The sequence below is a fragment of the Sciurus carolinensis genome, chromosome 7, assembly GCF_902686445.1.
Source record: "Sciurus carolinensis chromosome 7, mSciCar1.2, whole genome shotgun sequence".
NCBI lineage: Eukaryota > Metazoa > Chordata > Mammalia > Rodentia > Sciuridae > Sciurus > Sciurus carolinensis.
In genome coordinates this window covers 114,564,640-114,584,262 of record NC_062219.1, presented here as the reverse complement: position 1 = coordinate 114,584,262, position 19,623 = coordinate 114,564,640, and the positions used below count along the sequence as shown (strand labels likewise).

At 51.7% G+C, this 19,623-nt stretch overlaps 1 protein-coding gene across 3 annotated transcripts; it reads right to left on the bottom strand.

Moving 5' to 3' along the window:
* Positions 1–343: 343 nt before the first annotated feature.
* Unc5cl (unc-5 family C-terminal like) lies at positions 344–12,254 on the bottom strand. 3 transcript variants are annotated; one of them, XM_047558317.1, is made up of 9 exons: positions 12,023–12,254; positions 7,900–8,344; positions 7,134–7,434; positions 6,132–6,394; positions 5,504–5,605; positions 5,214–5,281; positions 4,259–4,359; positions 4,013–4,126; positions 344–2,637 (listed from the first exon to the last, which is right to left on the bottom strand). In XM_047558317.1, exons 2-9 carry the CDS (start codon positions 8,282–8,284, stop codon positions 2,415–2,417), a joined length of 1,557 nt encoding a protein of 518 aa, XP_047414273.1. In that variant the 5' UTR covers positions 8,285–8,344; positions 12,023–12,254; the 3' UTR covers positions 344–2,414. The 3 variants fall into 3 exon arrangements, 2 of the variants coding, with proteins under 2 accessions (XP_047414273.1, XP_047414274.1); XR_007109463.1 differs by having other exon boundaries at positions 2,499–2,637; positions 5,159–5,281; XM_047558318.1 differs by having other exon boundaries at positions 2,499–2,637; positions 5,508–5,605.
* Positions 12,255–19,623: the final 7,369 nt, after the last annotated feature.

The following is a 19,623-nucleotide window of genomic DNA, read 5'->3' as shown; positions in this document are numbered from 1 at the left end:
ATGCCTATAATTCCAGTGACTCAGGACGCTGAGGCAGGAGGACTGCAAGTTCAAGGTCAGCCTCAGCAATGTAGCAAAGCCCTAAGCAACTTAGTGAGACCCTGTCTCAAAATAAAAAGGTCTGGAGATGTGGCTTAGTGGTAAAGTGCTCCTGAGTTTAATCCCCAGTACCCCTCCCTCCAAAAAGTGTTCCTTCTTCTCCACATCTTCTCCAGCATTTATTATTGTTTGTATTCTTGATGGTTGCCATGCTAACTGGAGTGAGAGGAAATCTCAGTGTAATTTTGATTTGCATTTTTCTAATTGCTAATGATGAACATTTTTTCACATATGTGTTGGCCATTTGTATTTCTTCTTTTGATAAGTATCTATTTGGTTAATTTGCCCCTTTTTAAAATTGGGATGTTTGTTTTGTTTTGTTTTTGGTGTTAAGTTTTATTTAGTTCTTTATAGCTTCTGAATGTTAATCAACTGTCAGAAGAGTAGCTAGTGAAGATTTTCTCCCATTCTTTAGATTCTGTCTTCACATCATTACTTAATTCCTTTGCTGTGCAGAAGCTTTTTAATTTAATGCCATCTTATTTATGAGCTCTTGATATTATTTCCTGAGTTTTAGGGATCCTATGAAGTCATTGCCTGTGCACCTTTATGTTGGAGTGTTGACCCTACATTTCCTCCTAGGAGTTGCATAGTTTCTGGTCTAAGTCCTAGGTCTTTGATTCATTTTGAGTTGGCTTTTGTTCAAGGTGAGAGATTAAGGTCTAGTCTCATTTTTCTACATATGGATCATCACTTTTCCCAGCACCATTTGATAAAAAGGCTGTCTTTGCCCCAACGTGTTTTTGGCATCTTTGTCAAGGATCAGATGGCTGTCCCCGGGTATGTGTCTGTCTTCCATTCTGTTTCATTGGTCTATGTGTCTGCTTTTGTAAAAAGGCAATTTACATATTTTACTATACAATATCATTCATCATAAAAAAGCGTTAATATTTTTAATTAAATATAGAAGCAAATTGTTAGTGTTGCCAGAGAGACTGCCTTCCCTTAAACAAATTAACAACACCTGTTTGCAAACAAAAGCATTGCTAGAATTGAGTCAAGTCCCTCTGTTCTCCTTTCAGGGCCCAGCCTATCCTTCTCTTTTGTATACACTGTCTAACACATGGTAAGTGCAAAATAAGTATTCGTTGATTGAGTGAGGTGTTCTTCAACTCCTTTCTTTATTTTCTGACTCTAACCTGGGTCTTGTTTCATGGGGGAAATATCCCATTCATTCCAGAGTAGCCCAGTCTCTTCCAATAACCTTGGATACATAACACTGGTTTGGAGACACTTGCCTGAGGGGAATGACTGAGGATTTCAGATACAGAAAGAAACCCACGAAGACAGGGCACAGTAACTGGGTAGGGACAAAAGATGCTATGGCAGTCAGCGAGTAGATTCAGAGACGGAACAACCGCAGGAAACGGAGGCAAAAAAAATGAAGTCAGAGACTTAAAACTCACACAGTTGGAGGTGAAGAGATATAAAGACTGGGTAAGAATGTTAATCTTACGGCTTCTTCTCAGCTTGAATGCTTTATGAGAGAGGACTGGCAAAAGGGGAAGCCAGGCATGAGCTGGAACTTGAGACAAAGGAAGCGAGGGGAGACCATGGAGCACAGATGTGACTGCCCAGCTCTAGAACTCTCCTGCCACCCTCCCTCATGCCCAGTCGGGCAGCTCCTTAGTGCCTCCAGTCCTCTGTGCTTGCTCTTGGCTCCTGCTGTGCACAGGTGAGCTCTTCCCCTAAACCCAACTGAAGATCTCGCCCAACTCCTCGCTGTGCCTTCTCCTTGTCCCAGGGCCATATTCAAGGTCCCTCCCTTCTTGACTCCTAAAGCAAAGCACAGTTCATAGGAGACCACCAGCCACCTAACCACAGGTACCTGCTATCTTAGAGTTTGCCCTCAGCTCATGTGAAGGTCATATTCCTGCAAGGGACCTGTGTGCCCATCAAGGTTCCAGGTCCCACCTCAGATACCACAGTACTCGTCAGGGCCCCAGCCCAGTGTTGGGCCTTACTAAGTGCTCAGTGAACGCTTGTAGACTGAACAGTCGCCACGCGGTGCCCAGGGGCCACCGGGCAGTCCATTGGTCTGAGAAATAGCTTCCAGAGGCTGGCCGGACTGTGGCCATCTCCTGGGCTCCTGCGCCCCCTGCCGCCCAAGAGAGGACCTGCACGCAGAACAAAATCCTTGGGCGCAGGGGCGGTCTGGATGCGGCCGCCAGCAAGAGCGCTCCGACATTCTGGGTAGACTTGAACATGGACTGCGGCTTCTGAAGAGGGCTCCGGGCATATTGAGTAGCAGCTGCTATTTCCTTCCTGGGCAGAGGAACACATCCCCGGCGTCCCCTGCCCCCGGGAGCGGGCGCTCAGAGCTTCTCGTCCAGCTCCAGGCCCTGGTTCTCCCGGGCGGCCCCACGGGCCGGGGCCGGGCTGCCCCTGGGTGTCTCGCTCAGGTAGTTCTGGATGACAGAGGCGCAGTCCAGCCGCTCCATGGCGGTCATGAGGTCGTGCAACTCCTGCAGGCTGCCATTCTGCTCCTCAAACAGCTCCAGGATGGCCGCGGCGGGGCTCCGCTGGCAGGACAGGAACCTGGCCCCCGAGCGGGAGGAGCGAGCTGGGGAGGGTGGAGGGGCTCGCCCTCTCCTCCTGGCACAACAGTGACATCCCTCCTCCTCCCCGCCCTAGCTCTGGGTCTCCTCCTGCTGTCCCTGGGGTTCAGGGGACTGGGGTGGCCCGAGGTCCCAGGATTTTAAACCGTCAGATTGTCCTGGCTCAGAGGTTAACTCCCAGGTTCTACGTCTCTGGGCCTCAGCTGCTTGGATGAAGGACCTCGGAGCTTGCTTCCAGCTCTGATGTTCTGTGATTGCCTTCACCTTCCGCACCCCAAACACACTCCTGCCTCACCCAGGCTCCTAATGGCTCCCTCTTTCTCTCCCTCCCAGGCCACAACATTCTGCCCACCAGTAAGGAAACACCTGCTCTACCATGGCTTTTATCATGTTCCTGTGCTGTTCAAAAACCTTCCAGAGTCTTCTGCCCACTAAAGCCAGTGTTCCTGGTGATGCCCTGCCTTTCTGACCCTCCCACCCCTCCTCCCACCCTGAAACTCCTTTCCTGGGCCTCTCCCTGTCCCACCTTGCACACACCACACCCACAACCACTTCTGCAGCTCCCTTCAGACAATGGCGCTCTCCTCTTCCCATCCCTTCTCCCTGAAGCCCTAATTCCAGGTTCCCACTGGCCATAGCTCGCTCTTCTTGCTTCAGCTATTTTGTCTCTTCCCAGTGAGGTGTGCATCCTTAGATATATACAAGAAGGCACAAAGATCACTTGCCTTTATTTTTAAGCTCTCTGCATCCTTCACTACATAGGATATGAGCTCCTGAGAGCTGGAACCTGTCATTCTTGTATCCCAGTGCTAGCAGGACATAGTGGGTCTTGATATAAATGCTTAAATAAATGGCTGGTATTTAAAGCCACTGTTTTCAAGGTCCAGCTCTAGCCCCACCCCCTGGGTGAAGCCTTTCCTGACTGCTGCATTTACAGCCTGGGTTCTGGGACCTAGCTCAGGATTGTTCTAATTTCTTTGAGTTCCTTGACAGGGACTGTGGCTCACGGCCACCACAGCTGCGAGTTACTGAGTGAACACGTGCCAGGCGCCTAGCTGCATGCTTTACACATATTGCCCTGTAATCTGTTGGTAATCATGAGCAGCTGGTGACTTGCATGATAAGTGATTGTTAGCTCATTTATTGTGCACCTACTAAGAGCCAGGCGTTACTCTAGGTACTGAGGAGATAGTGATCAATAGAAAGAGCCGCCCTTCTATAGAGAATAGGGTAGGGAGTAGCCACTGTCATCTTTTAAGTCATCCCCTTATCTGTGGTCCAGGTCCCAGGGTGTCCTGAGGATCCCCTACCCCAGCCCAGCCTCCACTTCCATCCACAGACCTCACCCTTCTTACCGGATTTTCATGCCACAGAGCCCCAGGTGGGAGGCCAGTCGGCGCCAGTCATTGCCTGTGATGCTGTTTGGCTCCAGCAGCATCTGCAGCTGCTCAAAGAGCTCTGGGGGCAGCCTGAGCCAGGGGGAAAGGGTGTTCTTGGAGGGAAGGATCAAAGAGACCCCCAAACACTGACTTGCCCTGTGGGTGCTGGGGCAGGAATCCCAAGGGTCCCCCGGGCAGCAACGCAGTCACCCCTCACCTCACCTGTTGCACAGGGGCCGCTGGGAGGCAGGGGGTGGCGCTGCCCAGGACTCCTCCTCTGACGCCTGGAATCTGAGGATTTCCATGTACTTGGTTTCCAAGCCCTGAGTCCACAGAGTGGCAATGAGTACACTTAGGGGCTATGAGACATTCCCCCGGGGAGAAGCTGAGGCCTACACCTATGTCTGTGCCTCTCATTCAGCCTGTGACCCAGAGCCTCTTTAGCAGGAGATGACACCCCACCCCACCCTTTTCCTTCTACTTCCATGACCCCAGAACCCCCTATTCAACCTCAAGTTTACCACAGTTCTTTGGGAACTGGAACATGGAGACCCACACAGGGTGCATCCTAAGCTACCATGAGAAATCCTGGATGTAGGCATGGGGTGGAGAGATACCAAACCCAGGCACTGGTGCCCCTTCCCTCCATCCCAACTTTTCTCCCAAGTGACAGCATCAGGGCATCTGCCTACCTTCCACTAAGATGCCACTATGGTTCCCCAAAGACTCTCAACCTGATTTCTTCATATAGTCCCTTGAGGCTGTGAGATGGAAGGAGAAACTAACTCCCATCCCACCTACTCCAGACCCCCTTCCTGGTCACTCTCCCTCTGAAGATACCAAGCATCTTCGCTCAGATGTAGGCAGCCTAAAGAAACCAGGTCTCCTTGCTGCCCCAGTCCCCTGAGGTGGGAGAAGGGCTAATCTAAGGTTTGGTTCTTTGAGCCCACTACTGGATTCATCCACTGATAGACAAGGAAGTCAGGGATGGAGGGTAACTTGAGGCCAAATGGTGTAAGTTCCTCAAAGAGCTGAGATGTCTGTTCTATGGAAAATGGCGCCTACATCTACTTGATTATGTGATTAGGACCATACTCAGCGGGTGCCAGACCCCTGGCCCACCTGGCCCAGGACTTGCCACAGGCCCTGCCCTTCTTCTGCCCCCGTTGCAACTCACATCCTGGAAGGTGTGCATGGTGACAATGATCTCATTGGTTGATGCTGAGCAGTCCTCATTCTCACTGACTAAAAAGAGAAGGTAGAAAGTGGCAGATGTGAGAGGAAAAGACGGGATAAGAGGGCAGGAGAAGTCAAAGGGACTCTGGGCTCTGGCAAAGCAGAAGCAGACACTGCAAAGATCCGCTCACTTGAAGAGAAAGTCTGTGTGCACAGCCCAGTGTGGGGCTGCAGAGTAGCGGGGTTGTTGGGAGGTGGGGGCAGAAGGTGGGTTCAGGGCTCCCCGACTACCTGCTTTCCTCCGGAAGCAGAAGGAGCGGAAGGGGCACTTTCCATGCCAGATGTGGAGATGGGGAACTAGTTGGCTACTGCTATCATCCACATTCTCCCAACCTGGGGAGGGCACAGAGGACAGAGGGGCTCAGAAGGTGGGCCTTTCACAAGTCTTTAGGAAGCTGAAGGAAGAGTAAAGTCAGGAGGGTCTCAGCGGATGGAAATCTCCAGGGCAGGAAATCCAAGTGGCCTTGCTTTATCACATGCTCCCTCCCCTCCCCCTGCAGCCTCTCTCCCCCACTTCAGTCCCAGAAGCAGAACGCACCGAGTGTGCCCTGCCCACAACCACACAGCCCCAGCATAAGGGCAAGAGGGCCCAAGGAAAGACGGGCCCTCCCTCATCCCAGCTCCAGCCGAGGGCAACAAAAGCCTCCACCTTCCCTACTCCATTCCTTCAGGGTATAACACCATCCACCTCCCACTTGGCATCACCCTGTCCTGGCTGGGTGGCAAGGGCTGAGTGCCACAGGCCCAGGAGTCCAGGAAAGAAACAGGGTCCCCAGATTCCCAGCCCAGGGGGAGGCCACGAACCCCTCTTTCTCGCAGGGCTCCCTGCTTCCCAGTTCCCGCACCCCACCTGCCTCACCCTCAGAAATGTACTTGAGCTTCAGACACTGGTCCCCTCTGGCCCCGGTGAAGTCAAAGAGCTGGCAGGGCCCGCGCAGACGCCCACCATGGGGCTGCTCGTTGGTCACAGCCCACTGCAGGGCGCAGGGCGTGTTGTTCAGGAAGTAGACTCGCAGCTGCAGGTGGGACTGCCCCGGCACCAGTGGCGAGCAGAACACGGCCAGCTGCAGCCATTTGCGGGCAGCCTGCCCCACGGGCGCCTCCAGCACACAGGTGTAGAGGCTGCAGAGGAAGATGGCGGCAGAGACCCGAGCGGGAGGACCCCCGTGCGTTCACCACCAGGCTCCTGTCACCTGAAGGGCCAGGTGCAGGTCCCCAAGGAAGTGCAGAGAGCACTCCAGAGGGACCTATGGAGAGGACCTGGAGAGGGGTGGGCTGCTAGAAGGGTCAAAAAGTGAAAGTGTCATGGTGCCCATGGCTGAGTGCAGAGGAAAGCCAGTATTCTCTGGCAGCGAGAGAGGGAAGGTGTGCTGAGGGTCCCCATGCTTGTGAGGGGTCCCATGGATACCCCTGTTCTCATCGACCAGGTGGCAAGGACATGGGGAAGCAGAGGCCTTAACATCCTAGAAGGTCAAAGAGATGGAGGACAAACAGAAGTTGAAACTGCAAGGGACAAGCTGCCCTCAATAGTTTGGAGACAGTCCTGGAGAGAGGCCAAGATAGACAGAGCTGTAGAGACAGGGAAGGAATGGAACAGACTCCTTCCAGACACTTCCAGGCAGGCAGAGAGACTGCAGTGGGAGGCATAGCCCTGGGCAGTGTTGGAAAGAAGCAAGATGCCACGGACATCAGGACAGAGGCCCAGAGAGGGACACAGGGGAACCAGGGCTTTGCAGACCACCCTGGATAGATAGAGGGGCAGATCTATACAGAGATGAGGATGAGGCAGACAGGTAGAAGGGTCAGGAAAGCGTGTCAGAGACGTGGGCGCAGGATGGCAGGCGAATGGGCAGGTGCCTACCTGAAGTGGGAGAGGAGGATGCGACATTCATCCAGGGACGCGTGGGCCCCCGGCCGGCCCAGGGGCCTCCAGGCCTTGGCGTCCAGCAGGGAGGTGTTGCTGCTGTAGGTGCGGGCGTGGCTGGGCTGCTGGGCACAGTGCTTGAACGTGAGGGTGCAGGGCTGCAGGAAGGAGGCTCCATGGGGGCCACATGCCACCACAGGGCTCACCAGCCCCTGAGATCTGGACAGCGATGGGGCATCTGACAGGTCCCACACCAGAATCAAGGATACCCGCTCCTGGCGGCCCACAGCCACAGCACCTGCGGAGATGGAGAGTGGAGGTGGGTCTGGTAGGCAGGCACCCCTACCCCAGAAAGAGGTCAGCCAGAGTGAGAGACGAGGTGGGCAGCAGCCCAGGAGAGGGTGCCAGCAGGGCCCGGAGGGCAGTATGAACTGCGAACAAGACCCTGCCATGAGCCAGTCACCACCCTTCCTTCCAGGGCTGCTGCTAACCCACGCAGGGCCTTGTGTGGATTTGCAAACCATGCTCTTCCTTTTATCTGAGAATTGTCAATGCATACTGTCACTAGAACAAGGCACTCTACCTCCACCTGCCAGGAAGTTGTCACAAAAGAGAGGTAATATGTCTGTCTTTGGATTCAATAAGGTTATACTAGGAAACAATTTTCAAAATTAAAAAGATGTGTGAACAGTGCCCTTCGATGCAGTGTCCTAATGCACAGTTCCAACAACTGTGTGCCAAGGCGGAGGCTGGGAGCAGCTACCTGGAGGGATGTGCAGGGAAATGCCTGTATCCTGGAGCATCAGGCAGCCGCCACGGTGATCCACCTCTCGAGCCGAAAACACCAAGAGTTTGTTCATCAGCTGGCGGACGATGGTCTGGCCATGGGTGGGCGTGTGCAGTTCCTGGTAGAAAGCAGCTATCTCTGGCAGTGTGGCTGGTGGGCACTGCCCTGGAGCCTCATATTCTGGTAGTGGGGTGGACTGGGACACTGGCTCTTCTTGCCCATCTGGCTTCACACAGGTCCCCAGCAGCCACCGAGGACAGTACCAGCGAAGGCACTGAACCAGAAGGAGAGCACTTGCCACTGGGATCGCTATGAGCAGTAGGAACTGGGAGGGTTGGAAGGAACTCTCCTGGGGGCACATCCGCCTGGTCCCTAGATGCTGCTGCCTCTCCTGCACCCGGTGCCAGCCAAGGCCAAGGGCCTGGAGGAGAAAAGGGTTAGGGCTATTGAAGTTGCAGAGCTCAAGACTTGGCTTCCGGGTGGCTGCAGTGAAGGAGCAAGAAGTCTTCATTCCAGCACACCTGTCGGATCAGTTCCTGTCACAGACCTTCACCTCTCCTCCCACTCCCCCCACACCGCCCCCTGTCAAACTCCTCGTGACCAAGTGCATCAAGATCAACTCTGAGGCAGAAGGAACGTGCATTTTGACAATGAGTTCAAATGCCATGTAGGCCACCGTGGCTGTGTGTGCTTATCATATTGGTTAGTATACTTCAGTTTCTTCACCTGACAAAATATCTGCCTTGGCCAGGTGTGGTGGTACACACCTGCAATACTAGCAACTCAGGAGGCTGAGGCACGAAGTATCGCAAGTTCAGAAACAGCCTCAACAACTTAGCGTAACCCTGTCTCAAAATAAAATTTAAAAGGTGGTGGGCTGGGGATGTAGCTCAGTGGTTGAGCGCTTACCTAGCATGTGCGAGGCCTTCAGTTCAATACCTAGCACAATAAAAAGAGGGGGGGGGGGAGGGGGAATCTACCTTGATCTACAAGTGCTGATATAGCAAAATCTTAAGTGGAAAAAAAACAAGACATAGGCATCCTTTGATCTCATCAATGTTAAAAAAAAAAAAAAAAAGGCTGGGGGCGTGACCCAGTGGTAGAGTGCGTGCTTAGCATGTGAGAGGTCTGGGTTCAGCACTGCAAAAAAGATAAGTGTATACAGTGTAGATATGGGTTTATGGGTGTGGGTGTGTAAATAGAAACGTGTAGAGAAAGATCTGGAGTAGTTGTGTGCAATAAAAATACAATGCAAGCCAAACATGTAATTTTAAGTGTTCTGGTGGCCTCATTCAAGAAGTAGAAGGAATAGGACAAATTAATACTATTTTTATTTAACCCAATTCATTCAAAATATTATTTCAGCAGGCAATTGATATAAATTGATTATTGATGTCAATATCAGTTGATTATTGAGATATCTTCCATTGTTTTTCCACACCAAGTCTGTGAACTCCGTGTGTATTTCACCCTTCGGGCACATCTCAGCTGGGACTTCTGTAGCTCAAGTGCTCAGTGCCCATATGTACTAGGAACTGCTGTCCTAGTGCAGGTCTGGAAGGATACACCCCCAAACTATTCCCTCTGGTCCCAACTAAAAGCCATGGCAAACTGAGAGGCTGGAAGATGTGAACAAGGACTATACATTGCACCAAGCACGTATTTTTATATAAACTTTATCATTCTTTTTCAAAGTCCCTTGAAATCTCCCAGGTGATCATGAGGACGGGGTGAGGTCATGTGACATCATTTGTGGGTGAAAAGCACTGTGTCTGTTTCTCTGTGCCCCTCCTTCTGCCAGAAAGTCCACAGGTGGCTCACAGGGAAACACACCATATATCATGAGTTACAAAAGTTAAAAGTGGAAGAAGCAGAAAGAAAAACAAAGGCGGGGCCTTCAGTGAGGCTGGAATGAGGCTGGGCAAAAACACCCACTCACTGCTGCCCACCTGGTTCCCGGGCAGGCCACACAGGAGACGTCCCAGCAGCCTCCAGTACAAAAGCCAGCTCCTTCTAGATCCACCTCCGTCCCCACCTACCTCCCCTCCTCAAGCCCCCTGATCTCCAACACCCCCACACGCTGTGGGACGGGGTTCATTCTAGCTTCCCAGTGTTTCCACTTCTCCCCACCTGCCTTGGGTCCCCTGGATCCCTCCTGTTCCATAGAACCTCTCCTGGTCACCAGCCATCCCTTGGCAGTCTCTTCCCTCATTGCAATCTCTCTCCACCGCCATCCCACCATCCTGAGTAGCTCTTGATTATATGCCGCCACGGGCAGCTTTCCCAAATGAGTCTTCCTGAGGACCGACTGTGTATCAGGCACTGTGGGAAGTTCGGTCCTGTCAAAGACGACAAGCTCAAGGAGCTGCTGAGGGAGTGGAAGTCATTCACTTGGCAGCTGAGATCTGTGAAGCACAATGTCCTCCTTCCGAGTCCTCAGAGTCCCCTCTGGTTGATTCCATTCCTCCTGTTCCTTCTCTCATGCCACCTACCTGGAGCTGAGGCTTTGCCAACCTTCTTTCCTTCCCCGGGAAAACTAAGTCCCCTTCCTAGCCCCTTCCAGACAGGGCAGAAGCTGCTCATGTCCTCGGGGTGGAAGACCATGGAAGGGCCTGTTACCCTGCTTCCTCCCTGAAGATGTGGACCGGAAGGGAGGTGTGTGTTGCCCCCTTTGCCTTAAAACCCACCCCCGCAGTCATGGCACCAGGCTTCTTCAGCCAGGCTGCCTGCAGGGCACACAGGGGACGCAGGTGAGCTGACAGTGCCCAGCATCTGCGGGGAAGGTGGGTCAGAGCAGCAAGCTCCTCCTCAGGTTCCAGCCCTTCCTTGGCTCTTCCACGCTGATAATGTTAAGGGTGACCCTGATAATAGCTATCGCTTATGGAGCTGCACTCTCCACGGCTCATCTCATTTGCTCCTCAAAGAGTTGGTGCTATTTGGATCTCATTGCATGGATGAGGATGGATGGGGATTATCAAGCAACAACTGAAGGCAGAAAGGAAGGATGCGCCGGGATGACAAGGACTTTCAGAAACACCTCCCCTCACCCTCCCCACCCATCCTTTGGTCCCAGGCCTTTCTTTCCTCTTCTAGAGGGAAGGAAGTTGGACAAGAAAGAAACAAAAATAGAGTAAAAGAAAATCGAAGGAACTAAAGGCACACCCTGGATTCTAAAGAGCGATGCCCGACACCTCCTGCCCAGTGGGGCACTAGCAGTAGGGGACCAGCCAGCTAGTGGGAAGGGAAGGAAGGGACACACTCCATTTTTACAGCAACAACCTTCTTGGGACCTCCCAGGACCAGAGTCCAAATCCTCTCCACCTCACTGGGTGGTGCAGTGATGTCCCCTGGCCCAGCCTCCCAACCCAGAGCAGCTGGTATGTACCACTCCCAAAGCCACAGGGGCCTCTCAAGAGGAGACCATTCATTTACCTGGCAGGTTAACTCCTCCCCCAACTCAGCCCTGGGGCCCCAGCCTGAGAGCTCTTCCAGGCTGCCTTGACCCTCACTCTATCCTCCCACTTGCCCCAGGAGGGCAAAGGGTCCTAGTTTTGCTGAATAGAATCTATAGCACTACAGTCATTCAAGTGTGGATTGGAGCCTCCCAACTCCATACCTGGACTCTTCCTTACCCATTTCTCCAGTTTGTCTTGCCCTGGACCCCAGATCATCCTGAATAGCAGTTCCCTAAAATGAGGGTCCTTTAGAATCCCGCCATCACCTGTCCCTAGGCGGTTGCTTTCTCCAGCACAAAGACCCAGAGTCCTGCTGCAAAGTGCTGCTCATACCTGTTGAACTCAACCCTTCCCCTCATTGTTCTCACTGCACCTCCCAACATCTGATAGATCTCCAATTTTTATTGCAGGACACAAAAGCGCTGGAATGTCTGAGTCCGCAGCTAAGTCACAGACAGCGTTCATGAGCAATGCATACATTTCTACAGTGCACAGAACAGCCCATCAGTACCCATCAGCAGTGGCCCTTCCCCAAGTTGCCTTTCCCTCTCCTTCTCCCACAGAAGGTCCCCACACTCTGTCCTGGCCCCTCCCCTGAGCCCAGATGACCTCACTGCAGTGCCCACCCACCTCCTGGTACTCACCTTACTGTCTAATTCCTCTCAGAGGCTGCTGGCTTGTCCCGGAACAGTAGTTCCTTCTCAGAAATAGAGAGGTCTGCCGGCCGGGTCAGCCAGGCCAGACTAAAGTGGAGGTGGGCGGAGAATCAGGTAGGAGTGGCCTAGTGCTTCCTGGCAGACTCCTGCCTCCCGCCCTCCGTAAGGAGTGGGGAGAGTTTCCTTTTCTATTGGCAAAGTCCAACCGAGCCAGGGCAGGAGTCGAGGATCCCAGAAGTCAGTCAACTTAACTAACAGTCTAGGTCCAGAAGGGAGGAGAAAGGGAGGGAGACACCTGGGTACAGGCGCGGGATCTTGAAACCCCTCCCAACGGCGCCCCCTGCTGGTGAGCGAGTGCCCCAGCCAGAGGTTATTAAAATGGGAGAAGGTAAGAGACGGGAGACTTCACCAGAGCTTCTCAAATTACAGTGTGTGCATGAATCACCTAGAGGATCTTGTTAAAATGCAGGTTATGACTCTCCGGAAGTCTGGATTAGGCCTGAGACTCGATGCTGTAAGAAGCTGCAGGCGATGCCAATGGAACAGGTCCAGAGAGCTTAGACAGCATATAGTCCACCTGCTTCCTGCACAGGAAAAAATGCGGATGTACGGGGAGATCTACCGACCCACAAGTTGTTGGTGGTGTTAGAATCTGCTCCCTACCCAGTGCTGGTTCCACTCCTTGCACTCAAGAGTTAGCAGGGGCACTGCCCCTTGGGAGAGAGCTGAACTTTGGGGCTGTTTGCCAGTCTGAGCCCTTAGGAGCTCTGGCCAGGAGAGATGGCATCACTAGAATGAAAACGCCCCCATCTGTTCTCTGCCGCCTCCCGAGCTCTCGGTGCATACTGATGTAAGGGGGTGTCCATAGAGACTTGTTGAATGAATGGCCAGCAGAGAAGGAAGAGGATGTATTTTGGATCCCAAGTGACCAATGTAATGGCTATGTAATCCTGGGCAATCCTTAACCCCTCTCAGCCTCAATTCCCTGGTCTTTCAAATGAGATAATGATATCTATCTTGCATAGGCTAACAGTTGTCATTATTGAGCTAGTTAATGAAAAGCATCCATCACAGAATGGGTGCTCAATAAATAGCAACTGTTATCGCCATGGTTTGGCCTCCTCCCTAAGGAACCATGGTAAACTCCTGCAATCTCATTTCCCGTGGAAAACAAGTAGCTTCCCCTTTTCTGCTCTTGACTTCTATGAGAGCAACTCTTTTAGATTCTGCATGTGAGTGCTATTACATGGTATCTATCTTTTGTGCCAAATTTAATTCATGAGATGCAAATGATAGGATTTCTGCTTTTTTAGGGCTGAATAGTATCCCAACCCTGTGTGTGTGTGTGTGTGTGTGTGTGTGTGTGTGTGTGTGTTCATTCTCTTTACCACTCACCTGTTGATGAACTCTTAGGGAATCAATGAACACAGGAGTGCAGGTATCAGAAGGGATGGGGGACAGGGAGAGGTTGGTCCACAGGTCCAAAGTTACAGTTAGATAGCACCAAGTTCTGCTGCTGTGTTGCACAGTAAAGTGACAATAATAGACATTAATGCATTGTGTATTTCAAAATCACGAGAAGAAAGAATCTGAATGTTCTCACCATTAAGAAATGACAAATGTTTGAGGTGATGGCCATGCTAATTACCCTGATTTGATCATTACAAAATGTATGCAAGAATTAAAACAGCCCATCGTACCCTATAAATATGCACAATTATTATATGTCAACCAAAAATAAGATACAACTTAAAAAAAAATGATAAGAAGTCACTTCCTCTGCTTTCGTCTCAGTTAATGATTCTCTAACCTCTTGTCCATGACAGCAACCTTCTGTTCCCTTCCCTGTCAAGAGGGAACAGGTAAGAAGATCTCACACCCAAATGACCAGCAAGGAAGGGGTGCTCAGAATGTTGACATGAACAAAGAGGGGAGGTGTTAGTTTTTGTTGGAAAAAGCTCTGTCTGAGTCACACAGGAGACTGGACTTTGCCAACAGACAGGGACACTTTCCCTTCCCCTCCTCAGGGTAACTGGGAGGTAGGACTCTGCCAGGAAGCACCAGGCCACTCCTGCCCAGATTCCCCGCCCACCTCCACTGTCTGTTGCCTTCACCTCTGAGTCATGAAGTCCTAGGGCTTTGTGAACTATCTGTCAAGCTTGAGTTCCAAGCCAGGAAGAGTCATGCCAACAAGAAGGCTGTTCCAGGGTCTGTGTTCACGAATAATGAACTCATTTCCAAAGTCAGTACTTGTCTCACTTGGGGACAATCCTGGTTACAGAAAGGCACTGAAGAAATTCAGAGGTCTCTACCATCTCCAAGGACACAAATCTGGTTCATAGGATGCAAAGACCACAGGCAAAAATGGGGTTGTAACCAGGGGCTGAGCCGTCACAGGAGGGCCAGCCCTCGCAGTGCCAAACTGTCGTGGCTTTTTTTCGCCGCTGTGACTAAAAGACCTGACAGAAACAATTGTAGGAGAGGAAAAGTTTATTTGAGGGGCTCATTTGCAGAGGTCTCAGTCCATAGAAGCCTGGCTCCATTCCTCCAGGTGAGGCAGAACATCATGGCGGAAGAGTGTGGCAGAGGGAAGCAGCTCACTTGATGATCAGGAAGCAGAGACTCCAACCGCCAGATACAAAATACATACCCCAAAGGCATGCCCCCAGTGCCCACCTCCTCCAGCCATTCCCTGCCCACCTTCAGTTACCACTCAGTTAATCCCGATCAGGGGATTAATTCACTTATAGGGATTAACTGAGGCTCTCAGAACCCAATCAATCATTTCTCCTCTAAACCTTCTTGTGTTTTCTCACACATGAGCTTCTGGGGGGACACCTCACATCCAAACTGCAACACAAACCCTCGACTGTTCCATGAAGGGGCTCCCTCCAAACACCAGGCATCAAGGATCCAGCCGGGTTGGGAGTGTAGATGAGTGGTAGAGCACTTGCTAGCACGCATGGATGCTTGAGGCCCTGGGTTTGACCCTCAGTACCACACACACAAAGACCAGGGGAATCCCTGCTTGCTGGGTTCATGCAAGCAGCAGGCTCTACTCCCCTTGCCATCTGAGAAAAGCTGACCAGTTGGGAGCCCTGCTCCACCCTTCTTCCTGTCCCTCCTCTCCTTTGCTTCCACACATCATGCACCATCAGGTACCTGGGATAGAAGCCTTGCTGCCCACAACGAGGAGAGCAAGAGGCCCGGGAAAGAAAGCACTGGGAGTGGGTACGAGGAGGAAAGAGAGTGGGGAGGGGAGGAGCCATGAAGGGAACCTTCAACACGGGGCAGGAAAATAGGGAAAACCAGGACGGAAGTCAGAAGATGAGCAAATGGACAGTGAGAAGCAAAGTAAGACGAAAGAAAAGATGCGCAGCAGGCGTGCAGGGCAGCCCTCTCCCAAAGCCCCAGGACAACTGTTCTTGACCGGAGAAGATGGATTAGGCGTCGTTCTACAGCATTGGAAATAATCGGGCGATTTTCCTTCGAATCTAGTCAATCACAGGGAGGTGGCTGAAATATTATGAGCAGATGAGAAGAATGGTATCCGATGAGGGCCTTGGTTGAAGGAAGGTCTATACCTTGTCTTCCATGCAAGTGACATGCAAAGAAAGTAACAGGCAATCAAGCACGGCAGCTTTTTAATCAAAGATCAGGCTTTTGTTTCCTTAAAAGTCAGGCCACAAGAAATCTGGATGTTTGTGTTTACAGCTCAATCCTCTGAAATAAAGAGGCTGAGGAACCACAACCCTATGGCGCCAGCAGACAAGAGGTAAGGCTTCAGACAGGGGTAATCACAGTGGCAGTTGCCCCCATGTGGATCTGCACAGGAGACCAGAGCGTGCCAGTCCAGTCCAGTGAGGTAAGACTGGGGCAGATGGACTGGCCTGCTTGTGGCTAGAAATGGCCCAGGAATCTCTGGCTCCCACCTTCAGAACATGGTCCTTCCTAATTGATCACCGTCGGCTTAGTTAAGACACCATCCTCTCGAGGACCTGTTATGTACCTGGCCACTGTGGGAGGATGAAAAGATGATCAGATCTGAACCTGACTTCCAAAGTCACATACACAGTAGAAGGAAGGAAGCCTCCCACTTAGGAGAGGTTACCAATACTGGACAGTGTCTTCCAGGTGCCATCTGAGTGGTGTGAAGAAAATAAGTCCATGGACTCCAGAAAATAGGCAAGGCAGTGGGGGCAGGGTTGAAGGTGGTTCCAAGGAGCAGGACTGGAGCTGGACCCTGGGAGAGGCGGGGAATGACCTCCATGACCAGGCCTCCTGTGAGGGGCTCCAGCATCTGGGGCTGCGTAGGAGATGGAGGCAGGCAAGGAGACACAGGGACAGGACTGAGGAGAAAGCTCCTCATTCACATGTTCTCTGACTCCCAGATTTTGCCTCCTTGAGACGAATCATCCTCAAGGGACCATCTTTGTGGGCTGCCCCACTGGGGCCCCTTTGGCTTGGATGTTCACTCACAGTCAGGTGTCTGGTTGGTATGAGGGCCCAAGGAAGCTGCCCTGGTGCCCACCCCCAAAGCCATATTGCTTGTGTGCACAACATCTACTCAGGCATTGGAGGAGCGTGAGTTTCTCACAGGTGGCCCTGCTACTTGCTGGGGAGGAAGTAAGTCCCCTATATCTGAGATCTTGCTGTATACTGGCCTCCAAAGGGATGAAACTCCATCTTACCTCTTCCAGTGGACCTCAAAGAGAAAACCCTCGGCGCCTGCCTGGAATTCCAACCAGCCCTCTTCTTCCACTCTCTCCACATCTCCCCTCCCCTCCCACCAGCTTCCCCTGGCCCTCACAGGAGGCCTATAACTACTCTCCCACATTTTAGTTCACAGGGCTCCCTCGGTAACCGAGTCCTTAGGCCAGAGGGCCTCTCCAGATGCCGAGGCACAACTTCCGCTAAGTGTTTCTACCACCATCTCTCCAGGGTTAGGCCTTCTACCTGGTGTGGAAGGACCTGGGAGGGAACTTCAGGTGGCCCCTGGCCCCACCCCTTGGACTCTATGCTCTTTAACTCACCATGGGCTGAACCATGAGGATGTTCTTCTTAGTAGCCCACAAACCTGATCTAGTAAGACGTGGTGCTTGGTAGTGGAAGCAGTGCAGGAGGAGGTAACACCATGAGCCCCAGGAGCAGAGAATTCAGATCAGGTACATGCAGATAGCAGGAAGGAAGACTCCTCAGAGCTCCCCCATGTGCACAGGGCCCCAGGACTTTGTTCTTTGGGTCAGAGGACTGCAGAAAGGTGGAGGGGCCAGGCTCTCCAGACCCTGCCCCTCTGATCCAGTCCTGCAGTTCCCCCTGTGCTGCAGAGGTTCATGCCGAGCAAAGTGCTGACCCACACCCCATCACCAAACTGGCCACCCTGCTCCTGCCACCTTACCTGCCTGACCCACTGTGACTGCTGCCATAACCTACCACCTGTGGAGGGACAACCCGTATTCAGAGCACCAGCCTCAATCCATGGCTGAGAACAGCACCTGAGGCCCTAGGGCAGCAGAGAGGAGGCAGGAGAGTGAGGAGTGGGGCGAGCAGGGACTGTTGTGTGTAATATGGCCGTTCCCCTGATGCTGTTTTTCCTTAGAATTCAGAGATCTGGGAAAGAAGGGAAATCCTTTAATACTTAAGAATAAAATTCTGTTAGTAATTTTGAGAGTGTGATGTGAGGAGCGCATTTGAGTGCAGGGTTGCAGAGTGGACATAGGGGCTTCCGCCCCACGCGTGAGTAGGCACGTGTGACTGGATGTGTGACCACACACAGGGAGGGTAGGCACAGGCTCCACTCCACTCCAGCCCGCCCAAGCCCAGCAGAATGACTTAGCACGAAACCTTTTGAAACATTACATAAAAGCAAAACAGGAACATAAAGGAAAAAAGGATACTAATGTCACATGTTAAGATTATATAGTTATATATTCCATGTTATATAATACATTGGTATAGAGCACAGTTAAAACAATACTGTCGTACAATCTATAATGTATGTCATGCTAAGATTTTATGTGATTATCTCTGATGTAAGATTACAGATCCTTTTTCTTGTTCTCATATACTCTTATACTTCCAATTTTTTATATCACTTAAATATTATCATAATAAGGAAAAAAACTGAAAACAATCGATGTAAGCCTTAGGGAGCCAAGAGGTGAACCCTCTCTCTGGTTCCTCCCACTTTCCACCTTCTCGGTTGCTTTTAAATTTTCTTCTCCACCCTCCTCCTATTTCCCTCTGCTCTTGTTTCAAAGTTGGGATGGTGGCAAGGAGCGGCTGCCCGGGCTACCTCCCCAGGCCCTGCAGCAGGCCAGCTGGAAAGCCCCGATGCCTTGAAGTCAGGGGGCCACCACCTGCTGATGGCGGAATCACCAGGAAGTTTTTAAAAATACTGATCAGACTCTCCAGGGACGAGGCCAGGCCATGGATGGTTTTAGAACTCCCCAGGACCTCCTTCTCTGTGGCCAAGGCTGAAAACCACGGCTTGAAATCATACCAGAGTCATTTTTAGCATTTGAAAATGGACGTGTTCCCGGGCCCTAGTGGAGACCTATGGATTTAGAACTTAGGCGATGAGCTCCCCGCGTCTTTAGATTTAACAAGCTCCCCAGCACTTCTGTCAGTTGCCTCCTGAGGTTCAGGGGCTCTGGATGTACAGATCATTTCTCAGGGCCTATGTAACTTTGACAATCTGTGGTTTTCTGAGCAGCAGTTTGGGGGTTCAAACACATAGTCCTCCAGGGTCGGGCTGAAGACCTTACACAGAGGGAAGCCAGCACAGCAGCAGCATCTGAGAAGGTATCTAACTCTCTCTCTCCAGAGCTCACCCAGCCTCCCCTCCTCCACCAAGAGCAGACTCCACCCAGCAAGGCCAGTCACCTGTGTGAAGGGAGAGCAAACACAGGGTCCCACCTACCTTTGTAGCTGCAGCCCCAGGTCAGGGAAGGACACAAAGTAGGTACCCACACCTACTCTGACTGATTGAATGAATGAATTAATGAACACATTGTCACACTTAAAAGAAAATGCCACCACCCTCACCCTTGGACCAACCTCACTTTGGACCAACTGAAAAAGAAGAGAAAGGTTCTAATGGTTTGGGAAATTTCTGGTTCTAATCTGCAGCCAGATGGAGAACTGCTGCTATAGATCATTGCTTCTCAAAGTGTGGTCCAGTGGCCTTCTGGGGTACTTACTGAGCAGCCCAGCTCCAGATCCAGGGAGTCAGATAATCTTGGGGAATGAGGATAAGACAATGCAGTGGTTTGTGGTTCTGGCTCTAGAGTCAGAGCACCCAGGGTTGGAGACTGATTCTGTCATTTATTAACTGGTTACCTAGTGCAACCTAAGCTGTCTGTGCTTCATTTTCCTCATTTCTAAAATGAGGACCTCACAGAATTGTGGGGGGAATAAATGAGATAATGGCACAGAGTAAGTGCTCAATAAATGTCTGCTGTTCCAGGAGTGGACCCCAGGAAGTCACCTGGTTGGTAAGCACCCACTGTTACAGGCAGGCCCACTCTGCTCCAAGGCCCAGGCAGTACTTCCAAACCTGACAGCCAGCAGAGTGGACCTCCTCCTCA